At 35.9% G+C, this 14,933-nt stretch overlaps 1 protein-coding gene across 2 annotated transcripts; it reads right to left on the bottom strand.

The window, feature by feature from the left end:
* Positions 1–635: 635 nt before the first annotated feature.
* On the bottom strand, positions 636–7,606 carry LOC114545317 (Fc receptor-like A). Of its 2 annotated transcripts, XR_003690881.1 has the most exons (10): positions 7,429–7,606; positions 7,269–7,295; positions 6,843–7,109; positions 5,669–6,448; positions 3,105–3,206; positions 2,968–2,983; positions 2,255–2,325; positions 2,052–2,102; positions 1,519–1,578; positions 636–1,117 (listed from the first exon to the last, which is right to left on the bottom strand). XR_003690881.1 is itself a non-coding variant. In XM_028563592.1 (5 exons), exons 3-5 carry the CDS (start codon positions 7,036–7,038, stop codon positions 5,757–5,759), a joined length of 624 nt encoding a protein of 207 aa, XP_028419393.1. In that variant the 5' UTR covers positions 7,039–7,109; positions 7,269–7,295; positions 7,429–7,606; the 3' UTR covers positions 5,521–5,756. The 2 variants fall into 2 exon arrangements, 1 of the variants encoding a protein (XP_028419393.1); XM_028563592.1 differs by lacking the exons at positions 636–1,117; positions 1,519–1,578; positions 2,052–2,102; ... (1 more) ...; positions 2,968–2,983; positions 3,105–3,206 and having other exon boundaries at positions 5,521–5,929; positions 6,194–6,448.
* Between the last annotated feature and the right edge of the window lie 7,327 nt (positions 7,607–14,933).

The raw sequence follows: 14,933 nt of genomic DNA, 5'->3' as shown, positions 1-14,933 counted from the left end.
CTCCGGTGTTTTAAATTGCTCTTAGTGAAAGAGCGAGGACAACATATATATATATATATATATATATATATATATATATATATATATATATATATATATATATATATATATGTGTGTGTGTGTGTGTATACATGAATATATATGTATGTATATATATGATAAGCAATGTTTCACATCATGGGATTGACAGCAGAAATAGGACACAGTAGTAACACATTGTTATTTCATAACCACATTCAATTTTCATTCAAGATTCAGGTTGAAAATGAGTAAATGGCCCTTTAAAATACTAACTGCAGTACAGTGTCTTAAAACTGAATTATGTAATCTACCACATGTCTCCTTTGAACTTCAGCTAAGAAAAATACAGACACACTACAAACAAACTAATGGATTGAGGCAGCTGTAGTCCAGCAACTCTGACTTTGTTTATGATTATGTAGATTTTTAGACTTGATCTCAAATCTTTTTTTTGGGAAGGTAATGACAAATAGAAACACTGCTGACAGCTTAGTGCTGGAAGTTTATTGAAGCATAAAATGGTCAAACATAACACATACTAAAGCCATCCAGGTAAAACTAAAATACATACAGTACCTATCAAACTATTTCTACAAAGAAAGACAGAGGGAAACTGTGTGCAAAAGGATTTATTTCTTTTGAAATCCAATATTATAAATGTGTAAAGCTTTTTCATCATCAATGAAAGAGATGCTGACTTTGTAACTGAACTATCACATGAAGCCCAAATATTTAAAACCGATTATTTTTGCTGCTTTTGGAGACACCATCCATTCGAAGTATAGGAGCTTTAAAAAACAGAGGGACAGTTTACCAAAGAAGAAATACAGGACATAAAAACTCACTATAAATATTTAATTATTTTATGTAAAACTCCATAGGCTTTTCACCAATTACAACAAAAGATTAAAGCCATATGATGTATTTCCTTTCAGTGATCTGCTATAAGGTCAACTGTACAAAATACTGTCTAATAGCAGAAGTGCACACAATAATCACACTTTTTATTTAAGTTGCAAATACTGCTTAAACAACAATGTGGTCATATAAGTTGTCACCCATTCCATTGGTTTTGTCCTCAGATGTCTTTATTGAGCTAGAAGAAAACCAAAGGAAAAAGAGATTTAAGGTTATTTGAGAAAAAGGGTGCTTTATGACATTTTACTCATGCTACAGAATTCTATTGAATACATCTCTATTGTGGTGCCACCCAATCTGTGTGAGAGGAGATGGAAATGTCAGATTTAATAATCAGATTTGTGTCATATTTATTAAATCAATCATGTCTGGAAAGCAACATGCTGTACAGTAGGCTATAAGAAACAGACAAACATGAAAATCCCCAAAAGTCTAAAAGCCTCTATTTACTGTATGTGTTGCAGTGCACTCTCAATGCCAGTGTTAAAGAACTACACTGTGTCAGGCAGCACAGCAGCCAATACAAACTCATTATATAGAATATTTATACGAAGTACAGTTTGTTGTACTAGACTGTACCTGCAGCTGATCCTATCGTCACATTGGAGTAAAGGCTGTCCTCTGGTTCTTTATTCCTCCCTGTTAGAAGGATCAGATGGATGCATGAAAAGACAACTTCCTGAACTTTTTTTAAGCACTGCTGGCCTACAAAATTGTCCCAACTATTGCATGTAGTTCTCACTAAATCAAACAAAGTACTCAGCCGTCTTAGCAAGTGAGTGTTTTAAGCTCAATCAAAGAATATGAGACATCCCTAGATTCATTTGAAATAGATATTTTTTAAACGTAAGGGATCGTCAATCAATCATTAATCATCTTGTTCTAGTACTTGTAACTCCTCTGTGTAAAACACATAGTATTTATAGGAGAATATATGAACAATACAATAGAGCAATAACTTGACTGTGTAGTGTTTGTGTTACATGAATATGAGTATTCAATGTGAATGTTATATGCATGGCTTTAATGTATCTTGTGAATTATATATTTGTCATTGTCTTTTTGGTCTTGGAAAATTTAAAAAAAACAAACAAACAAAGTATTTACTGTACCATGTTCAGGTTCTTCAGGGCCTTTGATTGTTTCATAGAGACAAGCATCACCTACAGAGCAGTGAAAATCAAACTACGGTCATATTAATAATTTTAATCCCATTATGTAAATTATATACTTTTCTAAAAGAGATCACCAGAAATGTAAATGTTAGGCTTAGAACTAATGATAAATCGTGAAGTAATTCAGGATTGAGGCTGACCATGGAGAAGAGAAGCTTCCACCTCGTTGGTCATGTGGTCAGTAGCATGGCTCTGATTGGTGCTCTGAGACCTGGTGGGCCAGAAACATGAAGTCAACAGTGGTGGAAGAAGTATTCAGATCCTTTACTTAAGTAAAACTACTAATATCACACTGTAAAAATATTCTGTTACAAGTAAAAGTCCTGCGTTGAAAATATTACTTAGGTAAATTTTTTTAAGTATCATCAGAAAAATTTACTTCAAGTATTAAAAGTAAGTACTCAATGAGGAAAAATCCTCCCATTTTAGAAAATGGAAACGATCCAAACAGTTGTGTGTTTAATGGTCTAATCATTTCAGCTGGACTTGTAGGCCGTTATATTGTTTGGTAGTTTGATTTATAATAAAACATCAGATTTTATAAACTATATGTGTTTTGTGTGCAAAAATCTTAATATGGAAAGTAACTAGTAACTAAATCTGTCAGATGAATGCAGTGGAATAAAAAGTACAACATTTCTATCTGCAATGTAGTGGAGTAGAAGTAAAAGTGGCATCAAAAGAAAAGACTCAAGTAAAGTACAAGTACCTCAACATTTGTACCTGGGTACAGTACTTGAGTTAATGTACTTAGTTACATTCCACCACTGGAAGTCAATCCTTTGGATTTAATAAGGAACATGTGATGTGCTGCTGTTATGTTCAGAATGAGAGAAGAGAGTGTTGTACCAACCTGCTGAAGCATAAATCTGTAAAAAAAAAACACAAAAAGACAATTTCTGTTACATTGTTTTTTATTGCATAATGTTGTATTGTTACTACAGGTAATTAGATCAGAATCAATCTAACGTCAGAAGGAAACCATCTCACCGTTTGACTTTCTGTAGCGATACAGAAACAGCAGCAGGAGAAGAATCAGTAAAACTCTACCAACCAGACCAACAATCAACAGCACAGGAAATGGAGAGATTTCTGAAAAAAATAGAAAAGGTTAAACATCAAGCAAAACATTCAGTAATATAGAATATAATAAGAAAATAGAATACAGAAAATGGGTATTAATAAAGTCTAAGTTGAAGGAAATAGAGTTTGTACCTTTTGGTAAAATGAGGTCTCATAATAATAAAAAATATTCCTTTCCATTAGACGACATTACAAAAACAAAAATCAAAGAAAAAAATAATCTTGGAAGGAAAGCATTACAAAGTAGAAGACCAGAAATACAGCAGGCTTACCGGAAAGTTCGAAACATTGTGAGGATGCCAACGCAAAATTTAAAACAAAGATATGAAGAATTAGCCAAGCAATCTAAATATAAACCAAATGTTATATGGAACTACATAAATAAAAGGACAGAAATAAAAACAGCAGTGGGTGATCTATATTGCAATCAGAATAATACTAACTCTATAAAAACAGATAAAGATATAGAAAAGGCAAATATATTGTCAGAATACTGCAGAGTATTTGTTGAAGAGCCTGACGGGCAGATACCTGACGTACCAAGGTTGGAAGTACAGCAAACAGAAAATCTAAAAATAACAACTGAAGGCACAAAACAGCTTTTACAGAAAATGTAAGTATATAAATCCCTGGGACCGGATTTGATACACTCTAGGATTTTGAAGGAACTGGTGATTGAGATTGCTGAACCGTTAACCGGACTATTTAACAAATCATTAGAGGATTCAGTTTTACCAAATGACTGGAAAGAGGCTCAAATTAGTGCAATTTAAAAAAAAAGGAAATAAATCTCTAGCGGGAAATTATCGACCAGTTAGTTTGACGTCAGTTGTGACAATGGGAAATTTGATAAGGACATATATAGTCAACCATATGAAAAGTAATACACTATTTAGTAGTAAACAATATGGCTTCATACCCGGGCGGTCAACCTCTCTTCAGTTACTCACAGTTCTTGACAAATGGTCACAAGCTTTGGATAGAGGACAGACAGTTGATTGTGTATATATGGACTTTCAAAAAGCCTTTGATACTGTTCCTCATAAAAGACTGTTATTAAAGTTAAAATCCTATTGTTTAGACAACAGAGTTATTTATTGGATACAGGATCTGGAGTCCCACAGGGATCCGTCTTGGGCCTTGTTCTCTTTGTAATATATTGTTATGACTGTGGTTATATTTTTTCTTTAGCCTGCTGTGTGTGCCCTGTGTTTTTTCTCGTTTTTAATTTCACATGCAAATAAGTGTGTGTCATAGCCGGGAGATAATTGGTGGAAAGCTTTCATGCCCGAACCTGTGATTGGCTGCAGCTGGGGAAACCACCTGATATATAAGGACACTTATATATCACTTATATAACACTTCTGCTTTTGTTCAAGCTTGTTTTAGATTAGGTACCGTTTCTTTTGAATAGTAAGGGTGGACTGCCTGGTGTGTTAATCTTGTTTTCTCCTGTTTAATTAGTAAGGAAGGTAAGTCTTTTGTCATTCTTTTTGCCATTTTGTTTGTTAGGTCAATTTCTTATCTCCTAGACAGGATCAATTGTTATTTTGGTGGTAGGCCACCCTGAAGCCTTGTATAATTTACCTATATCTATATGTTTATCTATATATTTTCTTTTTTTTGTAAAATAAAAGTTTTTCTGATATTCAAACAAATTTGTTTATGGCTACTTGGGAGACGGGGAAGATGGGGCCTTTTCATGTTGTGTCCTAGGCACCCCTAGACTGGGGCGTAACATACTGTATATATAAATGATCTGCCAGATATGATACAGTCTGATGTTTACCTTTTTGCGGGTGATACTAAAATTTTCAGAATACTAACAAGTGACACGTTACAAGCTCAGTCTGGTGTCCATATAAAATAAAATATGTAGAAAAAATTGACAGGGTCCAGAGAAGATCTACTAAATTAATTCCAGGAATAAAAAATATGTCTTATGAAGATAGATTGAGGAAATTAAGTTTACCGACTCTCATATTTAGGAGATACAGAGGTGATATGATTCAAGTATATAAGCTTGTACAGGGAATATATGATGTAACAGTTGAGCCTATCTTTCAGTTTTGGAACAATAGGTATGAGACAAAAGGGAATTTTTTAAAACTTTACCCTAGAACATGCCTCACTGAAAAGAGAAAGAACTTTTTCACATTTTTTAAAATCATGGAATGAGCTTCCAGAAGAAGTGGTGCGGTCCACTTCTATTAATTCCTTTAAGAATAGGTTGGAGGCATTTTGCCTGCCAAAAGGTGTAATGTATAATTATAAAACTTGTCAGTAATTTATGTAATTTATTTATGAATTGTTAGAAAACTTCAATTATGAAATTAATGTGTTTTATGAAAATAAGATGTTAAAATGTGAATATTATATTATATATTTGTTCTGTGTTTTTAGAGTCTGGAATAGCGGATTGTATATCCTGTAACAGAAATCTTTCAATAAATATCAACTATTTGCTTTACCGACTGGGTCGCTGTACTCTGTGTAGTAAACAGGCTCTCCTCTTCCTCCTCTGCACCATTAGACTCCTCCTACTGAGACACTGATTGTTTAATTTGAGAGAAGAACATCTTGTGAGGTCAGGGGTTCAGAGGTTTTCTCTTCTCTGTACCAGAAGTATTTCCAACCAGATGATGATGATGATGATGATGGGTTCACAGAGCAGGTCAGGGTCACACTGCCCTCTGCTGAAACATCTTTGCTCAGTTGGGCCTTTGGTTGGGCTGTTTCATTTAGAATAAAGACATAAAAAGTAGTAATTATTGTCCATGTGACCTAGTCCAGTTTGAAAGATAATTCAAATGAATAATACATTTTCATCCAGCATCCTTGGTGGTGCCACAACTAATTGTAGGAAATAATACATAACTTATTTAATCATTCTCTTTTTCCCCTTTGTTAAGTTTTCAGTGCCTCTACGATAATGCAGAGAAATCATCACTTTGCTTCACTCTTGGAATGCCTGCCTTAGTATAAAAACTACTTACGTTCCAGTTTCAGTTTTATTGGTTCGGATTCTTCATCCTCAAATTTACACATGTAAGAGCTCCAATCTGATTTTACTTGAACTGTGTTTTTTGATATTATCAGTGACTGATGGTTTGTGTCTATTTGAATAGTTGATCCGTCTTTGTAGAAGACAGCATTCTTCTCCTCTGTCGGAGTACGATGTCTACAGCGCAGAGTCACTGATTCTCCTTCAAACAAAGTGGATGCAGGAGTTTCCAGGATCACATCTCTGTCTGTAACAAAGGTCATACCTTGTTTTACTTAACTACTACATATAATATGAACAAATGTTTAAAAAGTATCAGCGATTAATATTTTCAATATATTTTGAATTTATATCATCATTATCATTACATGATGTGAACAGCTGACCCCTGTCCATCTTTCTTCTTATTTTAGTTCTCATGATTATGTGATCATTGGTCATTTACACAAAGTACATGATAACACAGTTACACAGCTTCATATACAGCATCAGTGGTCAAATTTTAAGAATCTTAAACTAGTTTTAACACTAGATTAACAACATTTATACATTATATATTAGCACTTTGCCAAACAGGGTAATCATTTCAACAAGGCTCTTAATAAATAAGTCGTAAAGTTGGTCATGGTGGTAAAACTTACCTGATACAGTTAGAGAGAATTTATTACTTTCTTTTCTAAAAGGTGGCAAGATTTTGTGCTCACCAAAGCACTGGTATACACCACTGTGACCTGTAGCTAGTTGTTGTAAAGTATATCTCTTATTTGAGTCGGAGACAAATACTCGACCATCCATCAAGAATGAGTATTGCCAGTCGGTGTCTTCTCCTTCCCTCATGTCACATATGAAGGTAACAGACTCTCCGGTAAATAAAGTGGACAAGTTTGGTTCAATGGTCAACACAGCATCTAGAAACCAACACAAGATACAGAGTAAAAATTGTTTTCTTTTTTTCAGTGTATTTATCATACACTGACAAAACAGAACACAGAAAGAGGATGTGGTGAAAAGTGAGGCAGTTGGTGATTTGTCATGAGTGAATATATAAAAAGAAATAAAATCATTACCTTGAGCATGTCCATGGTAGAGGAGTGCTAAAATAAAGTTTGAAATCTCATCAGACATCAAACTGACAGAAACTATCAAATACATAATAACCTCAGACATTTAAAAAGTGTTATCAAAAGTAACTATGATTTAAACAGAGAAAGTCACTGATGTACTCACAGAATAACCCCAGCACACAGAGCACAGTGTCTCATATTCACATCCAGCACCGACATTCTGTTACTCTGCTTCTGGGAAATGCGTTGATTTTGTGTAACAACTGCAGCATTGGATCGGAAGTTTTGTTCAACTTCTGCTTTCCCTTCCTTCCCCCTTGGATTTGACCACAGGATTTGTTTTGCACATATCTAAGAAATAAGACCATTGAATTGAATAATATAATCTCATTAACCTACATACCTGTAACCCTTAATGTTGCATTAATATGTGTATGTAAAAAAATAATAAAGTATATAAAAAGGCATATAAAGCCCACTACTCTTGCAACCATATTGCCTGTATTGTGATGTGGGTTGTAAACATATCTTTGTATGCATGTACAGAACATGCTGTTTGTTCTTCTAACACTCCAGAATAATGTGTGATGTTTAGAACTTTGTTGTCTTAGATCACTGAATTGGTACAACTCTCTCATCTTGAATGTAAAAACAGTACAATGCATGTTTGTTTTTACATTTATTATATTTTAGTGCATATTTAACTGAAAATTCAACAATACCACTAACTGTAAGATTTTTGCAATGAAGTCAGAGGGTAAAAATGTATCATATTTCAATAAAGGCCAAAACGACATATGTAAAACCCGGGTTCATAGGCCTATCTTAATATTTCTCTCCCCATGTATGTTTGGCCCTGAGTGTCATGCTGATTCAAGTATTTTCATACTATTCATTTAAATGTAAAAATAAAGCATGTTCTTCACATTTATATTAGATTAAGCAGATTGTGAAATAGAGAGAGAGAAATAGAGAGCAGTGTGTTGTAACTTGTTTTTGCCACCTCAAAATCTTTAGATTAAACAGCATTCTTTCAGACGGTAGTGTGTAGCCTAAACTTAGTAGCAGGAGAGAACCACAGATGAAGAGGAGTACAGTTTTTTTTATTGCTAAATGACAGTGGTCACAACTGAAGCCACATGTGCAAAACTCTAACTACAGTCTGCATTAACAACAGTCACCTGAGCTAAACAGTTCACATCACCTGCAGAACTCATTCCTGGCAACACAACTCTTCACACACTTCTCAAAACAGGCTCAGTGCAGCCAAACACTATGAACCATCATCATCAAGATAACACACACTGTCACTCAAAACACAATGAGAGTGAAAACACTAGCATCAAACACCACTACAGAAATTACAACTCATTTTCTTCTTTACAGTTTGAATAATTTTAGTGACTTCACACTACTCAATAGTTTCTTTTAAGAGTGAAATTCTTTCACGTGAACATTTTTATTTTATAACATACCAGTTTTTTTAGGAAACAAAAAGGAATGAATATCAGCAGTTTGCTTCAATAGATATATCATTTTATTTTGCCTGTAGTAGTTTATGTAATGACTGGAAAAAAGGTTAAAAACTAAAGATACGTAATAACAATGAAAATTGGATGTCCTCTCGTCATGCATCTGCATCATCTCTAAATACAAATGAGTGTGGTGTTTCCATTGCTTCCACCTCCATTACTTTCTAAAAAAAAAACAATAAGTGCGCAGTCTTACTATAGTAAAGGTAGTGTTTTTCACGTTTTCACAACTGTGTATGTAACCTCAGATATCTTACCTGGACATATTGGTATCTTTGCTCTTTTACATGTTCACTGTTTCTCTCAAATGGTACAATGTATAACTGTTTCATTCTTATTTGGTGGTTCTTTATTTCCCAAAAGAGCTCTCCCTATATACTGTATATACAGTATGTGTTCACTAACAAGTCTAAAACAAGACACCATTCCAATCATTAGTGTTTGAAATGCACCAGGCGTAAATCCGTACTGTTTTGAATGCGTGGTTAACAGTTGTGACAGCAGTGTGTTAGCATTAGAACAAAGTGCTGTAAATCTACAGTGTTGTGCACGTTGTGGTTGAAGCCATGGGATAAGTCTGTAGAGTTTTGAAAACTGTGTTCAAGCAATGAAAAACAAACTAGAGTTTGGTCCACATGAACTGCTGCTGTGCAGACTGTGGTTAGAGTTGTGCCCACAGTTGTGTAATATGGCTTTCACAGCAACACCTCTCTGTATGTGTGAAGAGGAACTGAGGAAGTTTAATTCTTGCACACTCACGGTTACCAGCAGTGTATTGGCTTGTTGCTTTTCTTACTCTAAATGGAATCAGTTACACAACAGAGCAAACTCACGCTATAGTTTGTTTCTGTATTTTTAATGATCAGCTTCTGATTTTCCCTACTTGCATTCTGTTGCTTTAAAACATGGGCATCTCAAATTTCGAATGTATTTAAAAAACAAAATTAAGTAAAGATAACTGCTTATTTTGAGGTCTAACTGGGAACAGCGGTGATCATAATTAATGATCAATGCCGCTTCATCAAGTAAATTTTATGAAATAATGTACAACAGAGCACTTAAATCTTCATATCCCTGGTTTTACTTTTTTTAAATATTGGTTTGTTTCAGGTATATGAATAGAAGTGCATCATCAACAGAGGCAAAGATGACAACATTAAAAAACTATATTCATGTTTAAGCAGTCTTGGCAGCAACAAGACAAATATTCAAATATGCGACCTACACTTCTATCATACTGTAAATCAAAGCTGATCATAACAAATGTGGATGTAATTCTTTCTGAATCTCAGCACAAAAGGGTGTTTTGCTTTTGTATATATGTATATTTTATTATACAGTAATTAGACGTGCACAAATTGCAGTCAGTAGAGTATTTAAATATCAATCCTCATGTCACATTCATATAGCTTAAAGCTGAATTCTGTAACTTTGAATATAAAGCTGAGATACTCTATATAGTATAGATAGTATAGTATTAGTAACTAGTGTTAGTCACCAGCAATTACTGCTGCTACTATTTATTTATCTTGAATTAAATTGAATTTAAAAAACATGTTTGACCTTTAAAGGTGCAATATGTAATATTGTATGTAATACTGGCAGCTAGCGGTTAAAATAGTTACTGCACTACCAATTCAAAATACTGGAGAGTCGTTTCCCCCGCCCCCTCCTGCCCAGACTCGCAGTTCACGGGGGTTGCCAGGCTGAGACCGCAGCATTCACAACAATGTTGCTAGACGCTTTTCTCACATAGCCAGACATTACTCCACAGCACAGCGGAGTAGCTAACGTTAGATGCTAGTCTCACATAGCCAGACATTACTCCACAGCACAGCGGAGTAGCTAACGGTAGATGCTAGTCTCACATAGCCAGACATTACTCCACAGCACAGCGGAGTAGCTAACGGTAGATGCTAGTCTCACATAGCCAGACATTACTCCACAGCACAGCGGAGTAGCTAACGTTAGATGCTGGCTATATTGACAGTCATAAAAGCCCGTGCTCACGCGGAGCTCTGTAACCAACTGACAGACACACTTTTTCGGCTTAAAATTACAGTATGAACCACTAAAAACACAACAACCTCACTGTCCTCTCCACACGCCAGTCAGGCACACTTCCTCGGCTTAGAATTACAATACGAAACGCTAAAAATACCACTACCTTGCCGACGGAACACACTTCATTGGCTTAGAATTACGACACAATACCTAAACACACTGCAAACTCACAGTCCTCTCTTTCCGATTTACAGCCCCCCTCTCGTGGTTTAAAATAACTCACCGTTGTCCAGCCGCTGAAGAGGCTACACGCTGTAAACAGCCATGGGCTGCTTGCCTGGTCCTCCCGGTAACGTTAACAGTTAGCAGGGTTAGCATGGCGGCGTTAGCCAGGACCAGTCGGGATCACTTTACTGGCTATGTCTCAATTGTTTTTGCGAGTAACCAACTCGGGTACTCTAGCTATATAATTCAATGTGGGTACACAAATGTTGAAATGACAAAAAAATGCCCATCACTAGTAGCTGTGATAAATTAGCCTGAAGCTAATGCTTACCTGTTCAGGAGAAAATAAGCCAACTCTGCGTCCTTTTGGAATCAAAGCTGTCTCCATCTTTCAAATACATCTCCAATATTTACCAGGGGGTTGTTACGTCTCTGGTCACGCAACTGTTAGAAACATGCTGTTTTCTTTTTTTAATGTCATGTAGAATCTATCTCCGTTGATCCTGTTCGTTTGTGTGCTGCTTTCATGGCTGTACTACCGTTACAGCTGTAGCGTGCTGGGTTTATGTTATTACATGTATATCTGGCAACCCGGCCTGCCTGTCAAACTGGGCCGTTGATAACAACACACAGATCAAAACATACACATAAATTCCGTCACGGAATGTAAATTTCAAAAAGAAAAAATACTGACATTAGCATTGTTGTCAGAAAAGATAGTATTTCAGTTTAACATGTTTCCTTAATATCTGATGAGGCATTTGTGTCATTTTTGGATTTATTACAGTATAATTTTTACATATTGGACCTTTAATTTTCAGCTGAGGTTTTACACATATTTTTCTTTTGACATGTTTTGGTGTATGAGTGAAGTTGTAGTCTATCAAGCTCATTCAAGCCCCAAGTTTTGTGTGAGATTTTGGCCATCCTCTTCATCATTTTTTTTTAAGCGGCACCACCAGAGATACATTACATACATTACATACAAAACCACAGTGATGACGGAGCAAGTTTACATGGACCTTTTCAATGGGATTTCATTTCTAGGCAACAGCCTAACCATTTGTTAACTTCCTGTCAGTTGATGTCATTCATATACACTGTAACAAGAAATCAACTTGGGGCCATTAGGATGTTTACAACTGTCAAATGGTCTAAAACACTGTCTAAACATATATCCAGCAACCCATTTTGTTTTTTTCTCCCTGGTTCTAGTTGGAGCAAAACATAGCATTTAAAAAGTAGTATTTGGTACACAGGTGATTTCTTTATGGTTTAATATGTTTATGACAAAGTTAAAAGTGAAAAAAAAGATCTAATGTTGATCTAATGAGAGAAAAAAGATCTAATGTTGTCTGGACAGAGTGTTTTTATTTGCTGGAGAAATATTAAACACTGGATTCACAAGATAGACGGTTTATGGACACATTTTAAAACCAGGAATTGGTCATTTTTGGGGCTAGTCTAACATAAAGCGATATTGTACTCTGTCTTTTGTTTGATTGTTTTTAAAAGTTCCAGGTTTGGTGTCTTCTCATGTCTCATTATTGCTCTTAGTGATCTGTGAACAAACACCACTATAATAGATATTATATAAGGCAAAAAGTCCAACAATTATTTATTACAATAATTATTAACTACTTATTGCAATCCTATTGTAATGTCTTGATTCTAGTGCTGAATACACTGCTCTACTGTGGACACGCTCAAGGTGAACAATTGTCTTTCTCTTTTTTTGCGTGTTTATTCATTTAAAGGTATAGTGGAGGATTTTCTTTTTCCGGGTGGATCATCAAGACTATTGGTCCTCCTAGTTGTCAATCATTCTGGTGATATGTTTACGTAAGGCCGTCGTACGTGCACGTCCCTAGCTTTCAGGTGTATATGTGTGGTGAGCTTGAGCTACGGTTTCAGCCATTCATTGAAGCATTGAAGCTTTTGGGAGAATATTTCACACGGTGGCCTGCGCTAAAAGCACAGGTTGGGCTTCCCACTGATGCCTCAGTCGTGAAGTTTCTACTCCACAGGTAAAGTTTGGCATGCTATTTGGAGAAATCCATTTAAAATCACTGCTAGTAAAAGTTGATGTAAGCTATGATTAGCGATGCTAGCCCTGGCACAAGTCACGCACCGCGCACACACGGTAAACATCTCAATTTGTGAAAAAGTGCAAATCTTCTATTGGAAAGTAGGCTTGTATGAGCCATGCCGACAGCAACTTGTAAACAGTGCACTCTTGTGCACACGTTTAATAGGCGTATCCTCTCGGGAGCAGGCAGAGTGTTGCGCATGTGCATTTTTTCAAAAAGTACAGAGGGCGGTTCTTTTCTAAAATTCGGGAAAATCCTCCACAATACCTTTAATCAATAATTACGAATACAAAATATTTTTTTAATTCTGAAGACAAATTCAAAACTCACTCCTTTTGTTGATGATAATTGAATCACTGTACTCTGTGTAGTAAACAGGCTCTCCTCTTCCTCCTCTGCACCAGTAGACTCCTCCTTCTGAGACACTGATTGTTTCAGTTGAGAGGAGAACATCTTGTGTGGTCAGGGGTTCAGAGGTTTTCTCTCCTCTGTACCAGAAGTATTTCCAACCAGATGATGATGATGATGATGATGAAGATGATGATGATGATGATGATGGGTTCACAGAGCAGGTCAGGGTCACACTGCCCTCTGCTGAAACGTCTTTGCTCAGTTGGGCCTTTGGTTGGGCTGTTTCATTTACAACAAAGACATAAAAAGTAATTGCTTTTAAACAGTATTGTCCCTGTAACTTGAAAGATAATTCAAATTAATAATACATTTTTATCCAGCATTCTTGGTGGTGTTACAACTAATTGTAGGAAATAATACAGAAAATATTGAATCACTTATGTGGTTTAGTAAACTGATGGAAATCAATAACAACTAGGTAATCATACTTATTAACCACTGAAGTTGTTGGTAAAATTAAACTAACATGGAAACAAGTGAGAATCAAGACACTTTAAAAAGGCGCAATGCAATTTTGGCCATTTGGAATAGATATTTGGCAGCTCCTATGTTTACTTGTGTCTGACTCCTCACTCGGTCAGTCTGCCGTTTCCTCTTTCTCTGTTCCTCTGACGATGCTTTCCTAGCTTTCTGCTTCTTTTTGCTGGCTCAGCCATGACAATAGTGTGTAAAACTCCATCGCTACCTTGTTAGCCGGTTCCTGAATGGGCGTATGTGTGTAGTGCCATGAAGCAATTTGTTACATCGCAAGACCTGACATCACACCATCCTTCCTGACGCTGTGGCCGGCGACTTGCCAGGGTGGTTTATCCGCTCACAGGCGCTAGAGTGGAGCGAAACGACCACCATTCAACCCGAAAAAAGTCATATAACCATTACAATGACTCTGAAGCTGTTCAGTTAAGGTAAATTAAGCTAAAAAACCTGCATAGTTTCCCTTTAAATGATAGTTTAAACTCAGCCTTCTCTTTTTCCCTTTGTTAAGTTTTCAGTGTCTCTACGATAATGCAGAGAAGTCATCACTTTGCTTCACTCTTGGAATGCCTGCCTTAGTATAAAAACTACTTACGTTCCATTTTCAGTTTTATTGGTTTGGATTCTTTGTCCTCAAATGTAAGAGCCACAGTCACATGTAAGAGCTCCCATCTGATTTAACTTGAGCTGTGTTTTTTGATATTATCAGTGACTGATGGTTTGTGTCTATTTGAATAGGTGATCCGTCTTTGTAGAAGAGAGCATTCTTCTCCTCTGTCTGACTACGATGTCTACAGCGCAGAGTCACTGATTCTCCTTTAAAGTGCTCAAATTATGCTCATTTGCAGGTTCATAATTGTATTTAGAGGTTATACCAGAATAGGTTTCATTTTCAAAAAACACCATATTTTTGTTGTACTACACATTGCTGC

This window comes from Perca flavescens, chromosome 19, assembly GCF_004354835.1.
Source record: "Perca flavescens isolate YP-PL-M2 chromosome 19, PFLA_1.0, whole genome shotgun sequence".
Classification (NCBI taxonomy): Eukaryota; Metazoa; Chordata; class Actinopteri; order Perciformes; family Percidae; genus Perca; species Perca flavescens.
This window is presented reverse-complemented; position numbering and strand designations above follow the sequence as displayed.